The sequence below is a fragment of the Nymphalis io genome, chromosome 9, assembly GCF_905147045.1.
Source record: "Nymphalis io chromosome 9, ilAglIoxx1.1, whole genome shotgun sequence".
NCBI lineage: Eukaryota > Metazoa > Arthropoda > Insecta > Lepidoptera > Nymphalidae > Nymphalis > Nymphalis io.
In genome coordinates, this window is record NC_065896.1 from 12,457,014 (window position 1) to 12,480,003 (window position 22,990).

The 22,990-nt window shown below is 35.5% G+C and overlaps 1 protein-coding gene across 1 annotated transcript; it reads right to left on the reverse strand.

Moving 5' to 3' along the window:
* Nucleotides 1–21,121: 21,121 nt before the first annotated feature.
* On the reverse strand, nucleotides 21,122–22,626 carry LOC126770650 (uncharacterized). Its single transcript, XM_050490158.1, has 3 exons — nucleotides 22,573–22,626; nucleotides 21,772–21,915; nucleotides 21,122–21,601 (listed from the first exon to the last, which is right to left on the reverse strand). The coding sequence occupies exons 1-3, from the start codon at nucleotides 22,624–22,626 to the stop codon at nucleotides 21,122–21,124; spliced, it is 678 nt and encodes a 225-aa protein (XP_050346115.1).
* Between the last annotated feature and the right edge of the window lie 364 nt (nucleotides 22,627–22,990).

The following is a 22,990-nucleotide window of genomic DNA, read 5'->3' on the forward strand; positions in this document are numbered from 1 at the left end:
CAACTGACACCCCCTACCACGCGCGTGATGCCGCGGGCGACAACTATTGCATTATAATATTCCTTGTACTATAGTATGATATGTGCCACTCATCATATAAATTTTATTACTATTTCTATTATAAAGCAAGGAAAAAATTAAATGTTATACTTCATATCTGATTCAGTTTTTCCCTATTAAAATCTTCAGAAGATAAATAAAATATATCCATTCATTACTAGTTTTGAATTGAATCATCATTGTCTCGAATTCTCCACGTCAACGCCATTTTGAATTAGGGGGGAGCCAATATTGATGGCATATTGTAACCCCCCAACTAGATGCACTTTGTCCCTATCCAATGTTGCGATTTTGCTGACGTACTATGTGTTTCTCTTTAAGTCCATACAACATTGATCTCTCACCCTATGAAAATTGTTCTACAATATAATCACCTCTGACTAACGATCAGGGGTCATTTCGAACTGGTCATGTCGTTTTTGCCAACATTTAACTTTGTGCGGGTAGTATGACCTTTATATCATGAGTCATAAGGTTTTTAGTGCTTGATCCAGATATTTGGTAACGTGTATGGCTATTATTTCGTGACTATTGAGAATAAGCTGTCGTAGGTGACGAATTGTAGGCTTTTCACTGTTCTATTTCAAATTGCACAGTTCGGGTTCAATAGAATCGTGTGATTTTAGTACGCTCTTTACTGCGCTACGGAAATAGGTATGCTTTTGTGAAGTCGAATTTCTGATACTGAACGTTAACGAGGGACTGTCTATACGTCATTCTGAATTAAGCAAAATTACTTTGTTCGTAATTATATTATGGTCGCGAAGGAAATCTATAGTTAAATAAATAGCAGAGTACCGCCACTTTCAATTGTATGAATTTTTTACCTGCTTATCATGTGGTTTATTTTGATATCAGAAATTTGAATGTGGAAAAGTAAGTAGATTCTTATTAAGCTGAGATAACCCAGTGTTCACAAGTGTATCTTGACTGAGGATCGTGGGTGCGAACTCAGTCTGCTCAGTTATTATGTTCTAATTTGTGTTTATAATTAATCTCGCGCTTAGCGGTGGAAGTTATTTTGAGCTACCCCACATGTGCCAGATGAAGTTCTCTCAATGTTGTTTGTTCAGTAGTCAGTCAGTTGTTCAGTAAGTAACTCACATTGGAACCGCAAAAAAGTAAGTAACAGTCTATAAATGTCCCACTGCTGGGCTAAGGCCTTAGCCTCTTCTCTCTTTTCGAGGAGAAGGTTTGCAGCTTTTTCCACCACGCTGCTCCAATGCGGGTTGGTGGAATACACATGTGGCAGAATTTCGATGAAATTAGACACATTCTGGTTTCCTCACGATGTTTTCCTTCACCGAAAAGCACGAGATGAATTTTGTACATGAAAATTCATTGGTGCTTGCCCGGGTTTGAACCCACGTTCATTTTAAGGTTTTTCATTCGGTTAAGATTCACGCGTTCTTACCACTGGGCCATCTCGAATTTGGAACCGCAGTGTGGTGAAATAAGTTTTAAATCTTCTCATCAATAGGGAGGAGATTTTAGTGTGATATTTACTTGTTTCTTAGTTTAAACTTGGCTTATTAATTTTTGTGATTAATAAACAGAAAACAACTTATGAAGGATAAAAAGAGAAAACATGTTAAATGTACTTTAGTATTTTTTGCTTTGTTTGTGCATAGGTCAATCCCAATAGTTATATATTGCCGATAGAAGTGAAAACTTGAAACTGTTAAATATATTTGTCCAATTTTAAATAAATATTCTTTGCTATGTACAGTCATTTTTATAATATTATAAAAAAATACGCATTACAAATTTATAGAAAAAACACGCCGTCTTAAAGATTGTCCTGTGGCATTGTACCCAAGACGCTGGCACTATGGCCTCTCTGCACCGCTTGACTCAGCCTTTGGGCTAAATAAGCGTAAATAATGGTTAAAACACACTTATTGTATTTTTTTTTTTTTTTTTTATAGAATAGGAAGGTGGACGAGCATATGGGCCACCTGATGGTAAGTGGTCACCAAACGCTCTTAGACATTGGCATTGTAAGAAATGTCAACCATCGCTTATAGCCAATGCGCCACCAACCTTGGGAACTAAGATTTTATGTCCCTTGTGCCTGTAATTACACTGGCTCACTCACCCTTCAAACCGGAACACAACAATATCAAGTATTGCTGTTTTGCGGTAGAATATCTGATGAGTGGGTGGTACCTACCCAGACGAGCTTGCACAAAGCCCTACCACCAGTAATTTTGTATATACTTTTAGCATTTACATAAATTTCAATCATTGTTATTCTTATTAATTTCCACAATACTTAAATTATTTGTACTTTCAATGATTTCTTTGTATTAACATTAGCATGGCTTTACAATAGGATTCATAAGATGACCCCTATTTATACCGATAATAGGTTCGAAGTCAAAAAGAAAACTACTGCTTGTCTCTTGAAGTTGTCTTATTTGGACACAGAAAATCTTTTGAAATAAATAACAGTAATCTTAGGTATGTTTAGTACAATTATAAATGCCCACAAGCACACATATGCACACACACCCACACACACATATACATACAAAAACATGCGTAATAACATACTATTATTAATTGTATTATATTCCTTCTTGTTTTCACTTGTTTTCTTTCATATATATATTTTTACAACGCCTAAAGGTATCTAGGAATCTAATCTAGTGTGCAATGAATTGTCGAGGAACCGCTGACTGATAATACAATTTATATTAGTTTCGGAGTCAGAGATCCACCAATAGTGTTGCTAATGTAAATAAAAACCCTAGAGTTAGATAATACGGCAAACAAATTGTGTACTATCTTTTGGGTGTGTAAATAAATTATTATTATTATTATTATTATAGCTTGTCGGTGACGCGAAGCCTATCCCCTACGATAAACAAGCGCAACGTGCCTAAAGAAATTTTTACTTTAAAAAACAACATTTAAAAGGTGCCATAGATGTGCAAAAAAAATTGTCCAGAAGTAACAAAACTTAAATAAGCAAAGTAACTGATGATACATATTATTTTGCTGGGCAGAGACCTCTTCTCCTCTTTCCTATGCCCTGAAATTATATATACGATCATGATGATGATTATTATCAGTCTTTGCGGCTATGCAAAAAGAAACAACAAAAGCAAACACAAGTGCCTTTTTTTCGCTTTCATAATCTGATGGAACAGCAACCCGACACGCCCGGAAAGGGTTCAGGCGCAGGACCGAGCTTTACGTGCTTTACGAGGCACGGGAATTTTAACACTATCAACTTCCAAAAAAATTCTGGCTGCTATTGACTATTTATTCATAGCAAACCAAGAAAATACCTTATCATTATGATCCCATAAAATGTCCAGTAATTATAACTGTAATTGGTACGTCCATTCGGGTAAAATTAGCTTTACGAAGAAAGGAATTATTAAATGTTGAGATGAAATGACCCCTTAAGATAGTAAATGTCCTGCTGAAATGCATAGTTCCATTGGGATTCGAACTTAGTCCGAATTTATAACGCTTGAACGAAGTTTAATCAAACTACGAGTACTGTGTGTGTTTGTACTGTTTGTTCCTAAACAATCATACCTAACGTTTATACTTGTTATTGTATTTAAATTAAATTTAAGACTTTAAATTAGTTTAACACATGGATCTTTATTTTATCTCATACCTACACTTATAATGAGAAATTCTTTTACCACATTTAAGCATATTTAGCATAACTTAATTTTAGGCTTTCGTTTAATTTACAATGCTTGATAATGTGTAATCTTTGGAAGTGAATTGCATATACTTCCGATGCCAATTCATTTTTATGATGAGCATAACTTAATTTTGGAGAAACGTAATTTCGTATATAAAACCTTCTTTTAACTTAATTTTTTACTATTTTAGTTTTTATTTTACTTATAATTAAACCTATATGTTTCCCGCCCCGTACGCGGGGCATAAAATATAACTTAAAAATTATAGTTTATGTAATTGTAATTTTGATTTTATAGGTCTGATATATATTCGAAAAATTTCACAGACTTTATTTAAACGGTTGATATTAACTAATAAAATTATTTAGGTTTCATATTTTACAGGTAAGCTTGTAGTGGACTATTTACAGCCTACTTAATATAGAAAGAATGAACAAATTTAAATGACCCCATTAAAACATTGAAGAAATCATGATCATCATTCCAAATAAACCTACTTAAACCAAAAATAATAAAACTTCCCATACATTTCTTCTTCTTTGATGGATAGATAGATAGAATATACTTAATTGTATACCATAAAGGTAAAAAAATACATAACACATGGATACATCCTAGCATACAACTTTGAACTTATCGCTACATAGCGATCTCTTCCAGGCACAGGCATAAGGAACTGCTCATATGATATAAGATAGGTGGGTGCATATAATAATAGTAAATAAAATAACATAATAATAAATATTTATGTAAATATAAAATACACATATTTATTTTTAAACCATATACAATCAGACTGTTATAAATAACAAGTTTTTTTATGTAGAGTATTTTCATATAATCATTCAATAGGGATTGATTTTCCCAATCCCATTAGTAATAGTGTTCATTGATAATAAATATAGCTTATTATTCATCACGAATATATTCTGATCTCTATTTCGGTTCACAGCGTGCGGATGCAATTCTAGAGTATCAATAATTCGTGATAGCTATCGATGTTGTGATAACAGATTCATTAAGCGAACATACATTATGTTAGTATTAATAACGATTACGATTACCGTTGCATGTTTGATGCAGCTTGATGAAGTGCAGATTTTATGTTAAATATGTATTTTCTTTAAAATTATGGACAGAATTAAAATTTTAAAATTTATTATACTAGTTTTTTCGTTAGTATGTTCGTAGTTTAGTTGATATATGTAGTAAATGTTCGTCTTTGAGTTTCAAATTTGCTTCATAAAAAAAACATCAAAATTCGTTAGCCGTGAAAGCGCAACGGACAAACACTTATAAAATTAATACATATGAGTCTAAGGTAACTTTACTGATTTTATATAATACTTAAGCTTTTTTATACATTACATATTTTAGTGTATTTGGCAATTTTATTAATGCTTAAATTAAGCAATTATAAATAAAAAAACGTATATTATTCGATAGAAACATCCAACTAATCGTTATTTATTATCAAACCATTTATGTTATTCAATCAATAACTTGATTGATGGCTGCGTGTATTTGGATCGTTGCCTAGCCTAACCTTTGCCCTGATTCCATATTTGAATCCAATTTAGACACTAAAAATATCTCACAACAGAATGTATGTGGCATATAGATACAGATGTGTGTAATATTATTATTACAATTTCTTGGTTCGTGATTGATAAAAATCTTGATTTAATAAAAGATACTGGTTTCTCGTGGTTGGTACCGAGTTGGTACATTTTGGTATAAGATTTGCAATTATGACTACAACAGTCGTTATGTATTAACGGGTGATGATATAGAGATTAATTTAAACATTCCTAGAAGTGTAGACAATTGGTTGACTCTAATTAGCCAATCATCATAATCTGACTGAAAGCTAAAATAAGTGCGTCGAAGATTGTTGCAGCTTTCAATTGGTTTTTATCCGTACAATTAAAAAGAATTTGAAGTGTCTAACTGTGAATTCAAATTAAGTGCCCTTTTGAATTGTAATTTGCGAGTTACTAATTATTTTTTTGTTTTGTCTGTTTGATTGTTCGGTATAATCTTCGAAGCGGCTAAAAATTGATTTATTGTTAATATTCCAAGGTACCGTTTAGTATTTATTATATCAAAATCGGTTGAGTTTCAAAAGTGATAACAACTAAGTTCACTTTCCGTTTTGCTGTCCACTATTTTAGGCGTAAAGTTAAAATGACAGATTTTCGTCTGAAACTGTATACGCTAGCAAAACCACAGGTTCAGGTAGTATAATATTAAAATAAAATTTCAAATGAATGCTGCTATGATTAATATATCTATGAATACGTTTCTGTTATGTTAAAACTAAACACATAAGTTACACTAAAAAACCTTTACTGCAGTCTGTTTATAGTGAACTCAACGAAGTGTACCAATAATTAACAATGTTTGTTCGAGTAAAAAGGTCTTGAAGCGGAAGAAATTAATTTACCGTGAGTGTATTACCAAGATATCCTACTTAAAATGGGTCGGGGCTGTTTATTAGCGATTTTGGAATTTAAATGTTGTTGTGGCAACACTGAATATTTAAATGTCAAGCATTACATACATTCTGTTGTAATAATTGTAGTCATGTGTTTGTAATTTTTCTTAAGTGTATATGCGATAGAGACATGGATTGTATATAAAAACTGAGGTACCGAATAAATTAAATATATAATATTAATATGAAATATTTATCAATCTCCTTAATCACCATTCGTAGGTAGTTTGTTACATTATTTTTGATGTCATTTGCATTTTAATTTCTTTTTACTTATAAGTTATTGTTTCAACAAATTACAAATAAACGATTTTAACTTTCTTTCTAATCGTAAAAAGTATGAAAATATTGGTTTCTTCTAGAACAGTTTGATAATTTACTTTAATAATATAAAAAGTCACAACACCTAAAAACAACTTTACTTTTCCGAAAATGAATCTGAAAATAAATTCCTGTTAAACTTCAAATTGTAGTAACACAATAGAGCCATCGCTATTTTTAATTATTTAGACTACAATCGATCCAATGGCCAAATGGAAATAAAATTCCTCAAGTGAGCTTTTAGAATTTATAGTCTTTATATTGACTCGAGCTGACTGTTAAACTACTAAAAACAAAATATATAAAAAAATTGCATATAATAAACCAAAAAATGAAGTCTCATATAAAAATATTGCTATTGTATATCTTTTGACAGCGTCGTTACTTATCTTGTTGTACAGTTATTTATAGCAGCAATACAAACGACGTCAGCGATATTGTCCAATAAATTCGTCATATTTAAAATATAAAAATCCTATATATAAAAATCATATATTTGTTGTAAGCGTTACGTGCGTGTATGGAAAATATCTGATGACGTAACAAGCTGAATTTCGAAAACGGTGAAAAATGCTGTGTCGATATAACGATATTATCAAATAGTTTTCATTGGGAATTTTATTTATCACTTATTGATAAAATGGCGGTAGATTTTTATTAAATCATTAAAAATAAATATGCGTTATTTATTTTGCATAACAGTTTATCGGGAGACTGTTTCTTATTTTAGTTAGGCTAAGCAGTTATTAAAAAAAGATAATCTTACAATCATTTCGTAATATAACATATTGAATAGTAAACTTGATACAAATACATTACAGCACAAAGCAAACCGACCACCAATTTTTAACATTTATTCATTAACACAGGTTACGCTACGCCCCACAATTTTATTTTGGTGTCTGATCAATGCCCTAGATTAATGGGAAGAGTGGTGTGACGACTGGTACCTAGGATATACTTAAATATTTTTTATCTGTCAGTGCATTATCTACATCATTATTATCTTCCTTTTCAAATAAGTTTAAGCATTTTTTTACCTATTTCATATATATTGCTATCATATGAATCAAACCAACTGTGTTTATTTATTTATAAAAAATTCCTCCAGACCGATTTCGGCCACGGCGGCGAATCTCAAGAGAGATTAGCCAACTGCTCAGGGGATATTATAGTGCACAAGTTTGTGCACAAACACAGGTGCACAACTCTATTCCCTCACCTCAGTTTATTTATTTATTTAATATCGAACTACCAACAAAAGTTACAATATTGCAACATAATAACACATTAATATAGGCTAAAAAGATTAATTTCACTTTTAAGTACAGGTAATTACAGCATACAGTAACAGCCTATAAATGTCCCACTGCTGGGCTAAGGCCTCCTCTCCCTTTTTGCGGAGAAGGTTTGGAGCTTATTCCACCACGCTGCTCCAGTGCGGGTTGGTGGAATTACAGCATGCTTATTATTAATTTTGTATCAACTGGGTGACCAGTATACATTTAGGCGTTCTTTTAGATTACCCGCGTTAGGTAAAACTTTTGTTTAGATTACACTCTTATTTAAGTTCATGTGTTATTATGTCTCAGTCAAATCTTGCAACTGATTTTAAAACGAGTTCCATTTAACCGATTTTTTTTTTTTTTTTTATAGAATAGGAAGGTGGACGAGCATATGGGCCACCTGATGGTAAGTGGTCACCAAACGCCCTTAGACATTGGCATTGTAAGAAATGTCAACCATCGCTTATAGCCAATGCGCCACCAACCTTGGGAACTAAGATTTTATGTCCCTTGTGCCTGTAATTACACTGGCTCACTCACCCTTCAAACCGGAACACAACAATATCAAGTATTGCTGTTTTGCGGTAGAATATCTGATGAGTGGGTGGTACCTACCCAGACGGGCTTGCACAAAGCCCTACCACCAGTAAGATTGAGCTGTCATTTTGGACATTTACTCGGCATTGGTGATAATGATTGGGTATAATAATAATTATAATGCCGTCTCTTGTACATCTTTATTGTATATGCTTGTTGTGTGTGTAATTTATGACTACGTTTATTGGTGCACAATAAAGAGTGTTTTCATTGTATATTATAATCAACTGTATTTTCTTCACTATAAGGATGTAAATTGTTAAAAAAATGCTTTTTTGTTAGCGAAACTTCTATTGGTTTGGCTGGTTTGCCGTGTAACTTGTATGCCTTGATGACATGATTCCATTCCGACGTCACACCTTTCGTGTGTGTGGCGTTATTATGTAATTGCTTTATATCATTTTATTAACGAAATTCCTTTTTTTATTTATTTTTTATTATTAAACGGTTATTTAAAAATTTAATTAAATTACTATCGCCAGTGTCCGTCGAAAGTCACATTTTTTTCAATTTTTTTTATATTTTATACACCACGCGAAAATAGAACTAATTATTATGATTACAAGAGACGTACTTGTGACTAGTTAGCCTTCCATTTCAGAAAACCCAAATAATTTATTATTTTTCGAGTAAAACCAATAAGTTTTAACCGCTAGCACTATTTCCTTACCTTTCATACAGCCCACCTTTCCCAGGGAACGGCAACTTTTTCTTTTTATTGCTGTTTGCTTTTAGGCGCAACGTTATTGCAACTGCCAATTATGGCCGCAAAATTCAACTTCACTTGAAATACTCTACCCTAGATTTTTTCTTTACGATGCCTTTTAATATTATCCGTGAAATGAATAAGATATTATTATTAAGAAAATGTTAATATAAAATGATTAAATTTGTTAGTGAATTATTAGAATATTTTTAATCATACCTAAATTCATCTTTTAAATTAACACAAGACCTTGTCAGAACCTACTGAAAAAGGTATATTTAGTGAACATATTGCTATTGAAAACAATTTTATAAACAATATAATTGACAACGATTCTGATATTGATCGCGTTCATAAACATGGAGTAAATTGATGACAAGTATACATATTAATGACACGAATTAATATTCATAGCTGTGATTGCTAATTTCAAACGCTATAAGAGATCAAGAGCAATTGTATATTTTATTATCGATCGCCAAAGTCGGATAGCGTAGTTAGGGGATGTTTGTCGTGTAGTTCTGGCAGAATATAACAATAATCTTCATTTACCATAAGGTTGCTTACATTTAATATAAAATTCACTTTAAAAAATACATACACTTTATTAAAATTAAGTATTAACTATTTATTCATTTATTTATAAACAATGTACAGTCATTTTTATGATATATAATATATAATCTTCACATTTACCTACCTTACTTATTCTGTCGCTTAACAACACTAAAAAGTATGGTTGAGTTTCGGCTTAAATGTAAGTAAGTAATTACAAGTACAAGGGACATAACTTCTTAGTTCATAAGGTTGGTGGCGTATTGACTATGTAAGGAAAGTTATCTTTTTATTGGAACATTTGTCAGCCCGCTTACCTATTAGAATTAGAAACCTGTGGGTTTTGGTAAGATGAAACTTAGAAATTTTGATCAAATAAGGATACCATACCGTAACAGCCTGTGAATGTTCCACTGCTGGGTTGGTTGGTTTGAGCTTATTCCACCACGCTGCTCCAGTGTGGGTTGGTGGAATACACATGTGCCAGAATTTCAATGAAATTAGACACATGCCGGATTCCTCACGATGTTTTCCTTCACCGTAAAGCACGAGATAAATTATAATCACAAATTAAGCACATGAAAATTCAGTGGTGTTTGCTCGGGTTTGAACCCACGATCATCGGTTCAGATTCACGCGTTCTTATCACTGGGCCATCTCGGCTAATATAATGATAATGAATATCATAATATATTGAGTAGCGGACTCCAACCCATAAGTATAGACTATAAATTTCTTCTATATTATTTATTCATCCGGCTTACACACCGTAACGATTATAAAAGGGAGGGAGTAAGGGTAAAGCGTATGATGATGAGTCACCGTCTCAATAAATTAGGAATATGTGTATCTATATTTATATATTTCGGGTCAGTTATGATGTCAAGTCCACATATCTGATTCTTTAAATTACATTAACTATTTCTATATACAATAATTTAATAATAAAAAACTGTGAGAAATAATACAAAATCAGTGCGGGCGAAAAACGTGAAACGTTTCATTTTGGTCATTCGTTTATTCATATTTACAATACCATACAGATCATATATATTAAACACGAAAAACTAATATGATACGTATATAACGTGGCGCAGGAATATGCCCTTGAAATTTTATTTGTCTTATATTACTTACGAAGCCTTCCTAAAACATTTGATTTATTGGTAATTATTAAACACGCTTCCCTAATTTGGTAGTCGCAGTTGAGTAAAAATTGCTCACATCTATTAAACAACTTTATATAAAGCGTTTAAAGTTATATCAAGTTGAACAACGAGCTATAAGTTGCCTGCTTCGAACTTACCGAAGGATCACGTCTATGAGTCCAATTAAAAAACTTTACGAACAGCGTCTAATTAGAACGAAGACATTCAATGTTAAGTGTTTGAAGAAGGATCTAGATAATTTTATCAGAATCTGAAAATTGATGATATACATTGTTATATATTTTTATAATTCTCATATTCCAATGAAACGGAAATTTAATGCAAAATTGCTAAATTTTTATCTGTTTTTGTGTGGGTAAATCCAGTTCAAAGTTAAAAATAATTTTTTATATGTAAAATGTTTTAAAGGGTTGTGTTTGATCGAAAAAGAAATTTTCTTGATAGAATGAAAATATGAAATATCATCTAACCTTTATATTTTTTTGTGTTTACTCATACTTTAGGTTATTATTAAATTAGAAAATTAGTTATATTTACAAATAATCTACGGCTGCCTTTAGGGAGTTCTTGTAAAAACCTGTAATTTTATTTTTATAATGAAGTTTTTGGCATCGAGAAAAAACTGTGCGTTGTATTTTTTTTTTATATAGAATAGGAAGGCGGACGAGCACATGGGTCACCTGATGGTAAGTGGTCACCAAACGCCCTTAGAGATTGGCATTGTAAGAAATGTCAACCATCGCTTATATAGCCAATGCGCCACCAACCTTGGGAACTAAGATTTTACGTCCCTTGTGCCTGTAATTACACTGGCTCACTCACCCTTCAAACCGGAACACAACAATATCAAGTATATCTGTTTTGCTTGCACAAAGCCCTACCACCAGTATTATAGTAACTATAATATTAAGATATTATAGTGAAAAGATTGTGTACCATATTGTTCCTCAGAATAATTTGTAAAATTGTACGTATTGTAATACCTGTACCTGTAGTGTATGTATTGTAATACGAAAAAAAGGATATTGTCGGTCGTTGTTAACATAAAGAGCGTAGAAACGAGATTACGACTACGAGCATACTGAAATATCAAATTTTGCTGGCTTAAGGCGCGCCCTTAAGACGGTCGAAGGTTTATAGGCATATGTGTGCGTGCATTCCAAAACAAGGGAGTTTACCTACGAGTTTACCTACCTTAAGATTAACCAGGCTGATATACAATTCTGTTTGTATAATATTATCTCTTCTTTTCCTAACCGGTCATTATTTTTAATATGTTTTATTTTGCGCAGTGTTTTCCAACACTATGCAAAAATGCTAACCGCTTCAATTTATTACTAAGCATTTGCCAGAGCTGTTTACATGGTAAGCAAACGACACGTGCTTAGTGAATTTTCGTCGAGGTAGTCGACTTGCCGCTAAACAAATAGAATCGACTTATACTTGCACTGGCTGCCTCCCTAATACACACTTACATACACATACTCAATATTATAATAGCACTTAATCAGTATTTTTAGATTAAATGACAAGTGCTAAGCATTAGTAGCTAAGGTCGTGTAAAATAGGCATTGTTGCAGAAACAATGGATATTTTTGGTTGAGAATTTTTTGCCGTCACATCCAATATCCATAAAAATATGCGATACACATTCTTTTTTATGACATTTAAAAAGGAAAATAATTTAAAATTCTTTTCTCGATAACAAGATCGAGGCATCTTTTGTTTGAGCTAAAAGCTAAACCACAGCCAATAGACAGCCTTCTCGTTCACAGGCTTCGGTTTCGAATACCAAAGTAAAAGTTTGTTAATTCGAACTAAACTCCCGCGACCCTGAACACTGACTATGTTCATTAAATGGTACACTTGTAAGACCGTTTCTGTATATATATAATATACGTAAATAAAACGCGCTTAGTAGACGTGAATCTTAAATTCTTAACCGATGATTCCAAGTTCGAACCTGGGCAAGCACCACTGAATTTTCATGGTCATAATTAGTGTTTATAATTCATCTCGTGCGCGGCGGTGAAGGAGAACATTGTGAGGAGACCGGCATGTGGCTCAAAATGTGTGTGGAGTAAGCTCAAATATGATGTGATGTGCTCAAAAAGCTGTGATACAGATAAAAAAAAACTCGAGGCGAAATAAAAAAAGTGTATTATATTCAAGTAATTTTTTTTCTTATGATTGTCTTAATTTTTTTGTCAATTTGAAAAGAACATACTCGAAGTTCATCAATGAACTCAGGGCTTAAATACTAGTCGCATCATCAATATCTTGTTATGGCGTCTATAGCACGAATAAAAACTTGCCGGAAACTTTATGGGATGCTTTTGTTGTTGATTGGTTTCTTATCATCATGCTGGCAGCTGGTGAAGTACGATTTGTCTAACAGCTTATTTAGAAGCTTCATTGGCTACGAATAACGGACAGTAGGGTAAATAATAAAATCATTCTTAAGTGGCCATTAAGATTCTGAACGAGTTTTTATCCTCCAATTTATATTCTAATTTTTATTGACACAAGAACATCAAACGTGTTACGTGATAACTTCGTAAACGAAGTCGTTTTTTTTATTCGACTTAAAAAAATAAATTAGTTTATTGGTTTTCGGTAAAATTAACTTATATATGTATATACATATGAATTTCGAAATAAGATATTTATCTGTACTTTATTCTATACACATAGATTTTTGATTTAGAAATAAGTGTATCTACTAAGCCGCATTATAACCGCATGGTGAAAATAGTTGTCAAACGTCATATGAAGAGAGAAGTCGTTTAGCCCAATGGAATGTATACGTTATTACTGTGTATTATATTTGTTCTTTCTATCAATGTGATGTAGTTTGTTGGTTCGTATATACTGTGGCAACAAACTAAACCTGAACAGAATGATGGATGCATTGTATTCTTTGTGTTGTTTATCAGAATAATAGCATTTCCATAAACGTGTGCTCTGCGAACAGACAGATTCTTTCAACACATTTTTATAGAATAGGTAGGTAGACGGGCAAATGGGACCACTTGCCTGTTGGTAAGTGGTCATCACCCACAGACATTGGCGATGTAAGAAATATTAACCATTCTTCGCCAATCGCCAATGCGCCACCAACCTCGGGAACTAAGATGTTATGTTCCGTCTACCTGGTTAGATTGGTTCACTCGACCTTCAAAACAGAACCCAACGATACTAAGTACTGTTTTGCAGTAGGATATTAGATGAGTGGGTGGTATTTATATAGTACAGTAACAGCCTGTAAATGTCCCAATGCTGGGTTAAGGCCTCCTCTCCTGTTTTTTTTGAGGAGAAGGTTTTAGAACTTATTCTACCACGCAGCTCCAATGCTACTGGACTACACACGTGGCAGAATTTCAGAAAAATTAGACACATGCAGGTTTCCTTACGATGTTTTCCTTCACCGTCAAACATGAGATGAATTATAACACAAATTAAACACATGAAAATTCAGTGGTGCTTGCCCTACTTTGAACCCACGATCATCAGTTAAGATTCACGCGTTCTTACCACTGTGCCATCTCGGCTCGGTACCTGTATTATGTATATATATTCTTTCTAATTAATATATAGTTAAATAAATATTAGGCATATAGTAAAAACGCAGATGGTGGTAAATAACTTTGTAGGCTTTTGATACTGAAATTCGTAACGTATGTTATATAATATTTATATATACCTTAAAGTAATACTATACAGTTTTTATGTAAGTATATTCTTAACATTTTTCAAAAGGAAATCCTGAGATTATTTCGTTTAATTAAAGAAGCAACTAATCAGCGTTATGTATTAGTAGGGATAAAACGACATAAGCGACAAATTTTAAGTCGGATTCTTAAAAAAAGAAACACATGCAATAAGTTTCAAATGAAAACTTCGCTTAAAATGAAACTATTCATAATGAAACAATAAGATATTTGAATTAACTTTGTTGAAAACTTAAGTATTTTTATCGGTTTAGAATTTCAGTTCAAGTTAAAACAAGATTAAATCTTTCATTTGCAGTTAAGGCTTACACACCACAAGTATATATCGCGATGTAGCTCAATATTGTCCTATATTGACTGCGTTTCGTGTGTCATGATCTGTCATAAGCAAGCCTTATTTCTTAGATGTTATTGTATGAATATTAACAAATAGAAGTTGAATATAAAAACTGACATCAAGACTACTAGAAAATGCGCTGAATTTATATTCAATTCTCATTTATTATTATTATTTCTTTATAGGTATTTTATATTTACTAAAAACTATGTTTCTAAGTCTATTAATACAAAACAAAATTAATTTGTGTGTTTTTTCCACACATGTAAATACACAACAAATGAAATAAAATAGAAAAAAACCGCGCTATAGCGCTATGTGTGTTGTAGAATACAAGATTAAGATTTTCAGAGGGAATTAAATGTAAAATGAATAAAAGCCAAACGCAAGTCTTGAGTTTCGGGGCATCTCAGCTAGAATTTAAGCTAACAAGCCGTCACTTCCGGAAACCATTATTTTAGTCTTAACAAATGTTAGCTGAGAATGCGCTCAAGATTTCTTTAACGCTTACACAACTTCAAGCTTATATGATATTTATTTCTTAAATACATACTTTTTATAATATATACAATATTCTTAAAAATATAATTTTTAACTTTTCTCAAACATATATTACCCCGTCTTATTGCCTTTAGTGTTGGTATTAGTTCATTTCGCCCAGAAAATTGGAATTGCGATTCAACGGAGTCAATACCATCCAACCACGGAATCCAAAAGACCTTGAAGACCAGTACCATCAAGACAACTGGTACACAAAATTCAATTCAACATTCAAATCATTGAAGAAGTCATTATCGAAGAGTGCAATGAAATCCGTGCAGTGACGGAGAAAGAATACATTTCACTGCCCCTCTCTTTCCCATGGGTGTCGTAAGAGGCGACTAAGGGATATCTGAGCGACCATCTGCTCATCTGGTGGTAGGAGCTACCATCCGCCTGGCTTGTTACCACCGTACGCATGGTGAAAAACTCGTGAAGTGGCTTGCAACCGCGTTTCGAGGTCAGCCAGCGTACAGCCAGAGCTCGAGCGAGTATTGCCACGATGGGTGTTGGTTCAGTTGGAGACGGCTGTTGAACCAATGCCGGGGGAAACTGTATTGACCTGCCGGTCAGGGAGACCCGAAGAAACGGCTGTTCCGCTGGCCGCCCGTGGCATAGTACAGGGGCCCGAGCGTGCCTAACCAGCTCGTGAGGCTGCCCCACCAGGCCACGCATAATCTCGGGGTGGACCGTCGTGCCGGTTGGTGACCGGAAGGTGGGGTCCCGGCGGCCACTTCCGGGGGGGTTCGGGGGCCCTTCCGTCCGGCGGGTCAGTGTATTTTTTCTTTTGGCAACCACTTGGGGAAACACGCCTCCACACTTTGCCCATCCCTATCGTCGCAATACATCGCTCGCTTCACGTCTCTTTTCCATTTAATTTCTCCCAAATGGCGCATCAAAAAAGAAATAACGGTCGTACAGCGGTGCTCACCCCCACCATACCCTCGCTGTTTGAGGTCGAGTTCACTAACATCCGAGGACTCCACACTAACCTCAACGCTGTCCACCACCATCTCGAGACAGCACGGCCAGCAATGTTGTTTCTCACGGAGACACAAATACTCCGTCCTGCCGATACCAGCTACCTTAATTATCCCGGCTACACGCTTGAAGAATCCTTCAAAGCGAAAGCCGGAGTATGCTTGTTCGTCAGGACGGATGTTTGCTGTCACCGACTGCGCTGCTTGGAGGACCCCTCCTTCTCCATGTTGGTGGTACGTGTGGACCTGGTTCGTCAGAGCCGAGTCTACGTGTGCCTCTACAGATCCCACAATGGTGACTTGGAGACAAGCCGATTATTTGACCATCTTAGTCGGGTGGCAGATGCTGCGCAAGAGCAATTTCCTAACGCGGAATTGGTGTTTTTGGGGGACTTTAATGCTCACCACGAATCCTGGTTGAAATCCCTCAAAACTGACCATGCTGGAAGGACTGCTCATGCTTTTGCTCTCACACATGACTTGACCCAACTGGTTGATCAGCCCACCAGGATCCCAGACATTGATGGGCAAGCACCTTCTCTACTGGACCTTCTGCTGACTTCTCACCCGGTGGAATATCAGGTTGTGGTTCAGGCTCCTCTTGGCTCTTCGGATCACAGCCTTATTTCTACCAGAGTGCCACAGGCCAAGCTGCCGCCACTAGTGGTATGCAAACGTCGCGTTTGGCACTATAAGTCGGCGGATTGGGACGGTATGCGCGATTACTATGCGTCGGTCCCTTGGAAGGAACGTTGCTTCAGTGGGAATGACCCGACAGCTGGTGCCGCTGCTGTTGCTGGCGAGATCATGCTGGGAATGGAATACTACATTCCTAGCTCAGATCTCGTCAGTAGGAGTACGCGTAACCGTTGGTTCACTCGTGAATGTGTCGATGCTGTATCAGCTAAGCAGGCGGCATATCGCAAGTGGATCAACGGCTGCATTAGCGGGGCATCTAACATTGACTCACTGAAAGCAAACTATAATAAAAATTCCAAGTCCTGTAGAAAGGCATACACGAGAGCGGATGCACAGCGCATTGTACAGATTGGTCATGACCTTGTTTCGCATCCTAGGGGCTCCCGTAGCTTCTGGCGTCTGACCAAGTCTGTGCAAAACAATTTCTGCCAACCTTCGCTGCCACCGCTCAGAAATCCGGACGGATCGCTAGCTCACAGTCCGCAAGAGCAAGCTGATCTCCTGGCTAAACTCTTTGCCGACAATTCCGTCATCGATGATTGTAGTGCACTGCCACCTACAATACCTGTATGTGGCCATACGATGCCTGACATTAAAATCAGGCAACGTGATGTGCGTGCGGAGCTGCAATCACTTGATGTACGGAAAGCTAGCAGTCCCGATGGAATACCAGCCATAGTGCTGAAGAAGTGCGCAGCGGAGCTGTCTCCTGTGTTAACGCGCCTGTTCAACCTCTTCGGGATGTGTGCCGGAGGCTTGGAGAAGAGCTAATGTGCAAGCGGTTCCCAAAAAAGCGGATCGGTCTGACCCGGCAAATTATCGACCAATAGCTATCACCTCAGTACTTTGTAAGGTGATGGAACGGATTCTAAACAACCAATTGATCCATTACCTAGAAGATCGCTGTCTTATTAATGATCGTCAGTACGGGTTTCGACCAAAACGGTCCACAGGTGATCTTCTAGCGTACGTAACACACCTCTGGGGTGAAGCTATCGACAAGCATGGAGAATCGTTGGCTGTCAGCCTCGATATCTCCAAGGCTTTCGACAGGGTCTGGCACAGAAGTCTTCTCTCCAAGCTACCGGCATATGGTCTGCCTGCTCAGCTATGCACCTGGATTGCCAGCTTCCTACACAAGCGTAGCCTTCGTGTTTTAGTAGATGGTTGCGCTTCACAATTCTATGTAGTGAATGCTGGGGTCCCCCAGGGATCTGTGCTATCTCCCACACTCTTTCTTTTGCATATCAATGATATGCTCTCTCTTGGGAACATACATTGCTATGCAGACGATAGTACAGTGCATGGTGGATACCACGGACGTGCAGTGGCTGGGCGGGCGAAAACTGAGGAGAGGCGGGAGAATCTTGTCATTGAACTCGATAGGACGTTAGAGCTCATCGCCAAATGGGGTTCTGATAATCTTGTTGAGTTTAATGCCAAGAAAACACAGGTATGCACTCTCACAGCGAAAAAGTCACCATTTTACCCTCATCCCTTCCTCTGTGGCACACCGCTGATGATACAAAGCAAAATCGCCATTTTGGGCATGGACGTTCGCTGCGACCTTAGTCCAAGGGATTACATCGAGGCTATTATAAAAACAGCTTCACGGAAACTCGGAGTTCTGAACAAGGTGCGGCGTTTTTTCACGCCATAACAACTGTGCCTGTTATACAAAACACAGGTAAATATTGCTCGCACCTTTGGGATGGCTTCGCTAAGTACCTACTGGAGGCCTTGGACCGGTTGCAGCGACGTGCAGTACGCATTACTGGCGACGTAAAGGTCACAAACACCCTTGAACCTTTACAATTGCGTCGCGAGATAGCAGCACTGAGCGCTTTCTATCGACTGTATCACGGTGAGTGCTCTGAGGAATTATTCTCTCTAATTCCTGCTTCCCCCTTCCTTCTTAAGTCCACGCGAGCTGTTTCTCGATGTCACCGCCTAACTGTGACATCAATTCCATCGCGCACAAAGACATTTGGCAACTTCTTTCTTTGTCGCACTACCAAAAAATGGAATTCCTTACCAGCTCACGTGTTCCCCTCCTCTTACAACCCGGGTTCCTTCAAACGAGGCGTGAAGAAGCATCTTGCGGGCCGGCAAGGCGGGGACGGCTGGTACAGAACATTCTTCCCGACTGTACTGGCAGTCGTCGCGTTTGGACTCTACTACCACTTACCATCAGGTGGAGTAGAGTCATTTGCCATCCCGGGGCATATAAAAAAAATAAAATTATTATATATATTAATATATAATAATTCTCCTTCTACGTGATTTTGGTAAGTTTCAAGTACATAGGTTGTAGAACTTTACCTTTGACGATTGCGAAAAATCTCTTCGAAGTTGAATTTTGTAAAATATATCTTAACTGGTGTCATGTTTGTCATACCAACTGAGTGATCATAGTAATATTATTATTAAATTTCCGTTTCAACATTTCACGCCGGATGTGACGTAACATGCGTAGCCAACCGCATCCGCTTCCTGATGATCAGAATCGTAGTCTTTCCGAAACATGTCGGGTATTTCTCAATAGAACATTTTTATGAAATTGGAACATTCAGTACCAATTTTAGTAACTCACAACAGATATTTTTAATAAAAAGAGTAACACTTCTTAATTTTTCTTTCTTAAAGTAAAGTTTTTATTATTTTATAGTTAATTTAATTACATACTTACTCTAAATGGGAACTTTATAATTTTTAAATCCTAAATTATGCAAAGGAAGAAGAGAGTAAAACAAAAAAAAAATATTCGTAGCTCACATTATAATATTTGAAGTCAATATTGAGTATTTTACAGAAGTCCTTTTGAAAACTAAAAGTCTTATCCTCGTGCGGGCTAATATGAAAGACCATTCAGAGCAATGAATAAAAATAGTGGAAAAATATCCTTTTCAGATGGCAAATTGCTTTGAAACGCTGTAATGGGAGCCGGCAGATCCGTATTAGATAGGATAAGTCGAGTTAGCGTCGCTCCGTGTTTAGGTGTTAACAATCCGTGGAAACATGCATTTAGATTGAACTTACAGTGCCAACAAGAGCGAGTAATAATTCGTTATAGCAGAAAAAAAAAGTTTTGGTGACAGCTTTTTTTATTTGTAATATCTAGTGACGCGTTTTGAGGAAAGACCGCCTCGTATGCCATGACGGTGTGACGTTCTTTGCTGCCGTTCTCTACTCCCTCGTGTGTGCGTGGCGTGCATACTATGTACTATATAATATTGTTGCTATATTATTATAATAATAAAAAAATATGTATATTTCCCTGACAAAATTATGTTTTAATTTATTTTACTCCATATTTATTTATTGGTTTTCTATAAATATATTTTTTTTTATATGCGCCGGGAGGGCAAATGACTCTACTCCACCTGATGGTAAGTATTAGTAGAGTCCAAACGCGACGACGGCCAGTACAGTCGGGAAGAATGTTCTGCACTGGCCGCCCCCGTCATGCCGGCCCGCAAGATGCCTCTTCACGCCTCGTTTGAAGGAACCGGGGAATTTCTATAAATATAATTTTAAGTTAATTATTTAAAATTGACAGGAGAACTAGTCGAGATTCGTGTTCAAGGAAGCTATTATTATTAACTTAACCTTAATAATTGACCAAATTATCCGATAAATTATATATAGAAAATAACTTAAATATTGTAAAGGGAAACGGATCGTATCTAATACTCGCTTCGTTTCCTTACCAAGGATTATTGAAGTCGCTCATATCGCCCAGTGTGGACGAGCGCGGTAGAAATGTTATTCATACTGTATTTTTGTAATAAGCATTGCAAACATGTCTATAACTTCAAAATAGCCTGTAATACCGTTGGATGGATACTGACTTATTGAGTGACGGACTTGGAGCTTATTATATTCTATAATTTTAATGTCAATTGAGTCAGAGTTGAGCAAAAGATTTAAGGTATTCATATAATATTATTTTCATTAGTTTTATAATTATATCTAACCGACAATCTTAGCTAAATTAGTAAAATCAGGCCATCCATCTTCAGTATCATTTGCTGTTTTTTTCTCGTTTTGTGTTTCTTTTAACACGGTATTCATATTTTTTACTTCAAGGGACGTTGTTTTCTGCCCTTCGCGATTCATTCTTTGATATTTAACTATTAAATCTAAAATTTCGTGCTGCATCTTTAGCCTCAAATCATTAGTCAAGTTTCTCATAGAGTTTCCAACGTATTGTCCGAATACAAAATCTTCATTTACTTGACGTGTTAAGAATTCTCTTCCCATTTGTATCAAAACATCTTTGACGAGTTTCGATGCTGCTGTTTCTTCAGAATTTGTTGTGCGATTAAAAGTTTTGTTTCGATGTTTAACCATTTTTTCATACGGTCGTATTGCTGGTGGCCCAATGGCTACGGAGATGAATTCATCGTTTTCCATATCATCTTCTTGGAGTGGCTTGAGATGCCCTGAAGGCTGTAAATAAATTTATTATTAACATTTACTTTCATTTTAGGTTTAATTATTAGTTAGTTTTTACAAGAAATTAATTATTATACGTTAGTATCATAATTTACGTCTGCTCCTATTAAGCTATTTAAAAATATTTTTTATCGTTACATTCAGAAATCATCTTATCAAAATACCTTTTTTCTGAATTCTTTTGATCTTTTCGTGGTTATTTGGCTTTTTCTTTCACTATCTCGGGGTAACATATGTCGTTTCGCATGGTAATGTAAATGTCTTTGAATTTCTCGACTCGATTCTGTGTCCAGTGTTTGCCAAGGTTTCTAGAAAAAAAAAGACAATAAATACTCTATGAATTGATGCTTCCAAATAAAAAAAAATTAATATTTATTTTTTTATACGTGGGTGGACCGGCGAATGGGTCACTTAGTGGTAAGTGGTCACCACCACTTATAGACATTGGTGATTTAAGAGATATTAACCATTCCTTACTTCGCTAATGCACCGATAAACTTAGGAACAAAGATATCGTATCCGTTATATCCGTGCCTATAATTACAATAGCTTACTCACTCTCATAACCATAACACGCGAATAACTGACAAGCGGGTGGTACCAACCCAGGCGGGCTTATGCAAAGTCCTACCACCTATATATAAAATATAATTATCACTTCAATGATATTAATCCTAAAATTGCTCTCAGTTAATAAGATTTACAAACTCTTTCATAATTACTTAAGATATTATAGTTGTGTATGATTTTTCCTTAAAGTTTTCACTCGTAATATTTTTTTACAAAATGTACCAGTAGATATTATTCTCTGTTTGTTTCTAATTTAAATGAATTACCGGTATACAACATAAAAAAACAAGAAGTAACAAAAATTTAAACTGAAACGATAATTAAAATAAAGTCTTAGTTGGTAAATTATCACAAGAAAACAGTATATTCCAGTTAGTTCCCTTTGTCCTACTTACAATAACAACTGGCGTTAGAAGTAAAAAGAAAATGGACAAAGTTCTTGCGTCCATTCTGGAGTGTTTTCAATTACTGACTGCTCTGTTTTCACTTTTTCCGAGGAGACCAACAAAACTGTTTGTTGTCTAAATAACCGTTGGAACAATGAATAAACATTTCAACATTGTACGAAACGTAAACATTCTGCAGGAATTATTTTTAATCGAATACTTTTCGCTTAATATACTGAAATTATTCTTAACAGTTTGACATCTTTAAATTAAATTGAAAATAATAATGTCTTCCTGACCGATTTCGGCCACGGCAGCCAATCTCAAGAAAGATTAGCCAACTGCGCAGGAGATATTATAGTGCACAAACATAGGTACACTCTCTATTCCCTAACTCTCATAATCCGATGGGACGGCAATCCGACAC

What these genes read in the sequence shown, in the direction of transcription:
- LOC126770650 (XM_050490158.1), bottom strand. Translation starts at nt 22,626, where the DNA reads ATGGACGCAAGAACTTTGTCCATTTTCTTTTTACTTCTAACGCCAGTT. An exon ending in TTCTAACGCCAGTTGTTATT is followed by an intron (nt 21,916 to 22,572) that starts GTAAGTAGGACA and finishes TTTTTTTTCTAG; the next exon opens with AAACCTTGGCAAACACTGGA. An exon ending in CAAAAGAATTCAGAAAAAAG is followed by an intron (nt 21,602 to 21,771) that starts GTATTTTGATAA and finishes ATTTATTTACAG; the next exon opens with CCTTCAGGGCATCTCAAGCC.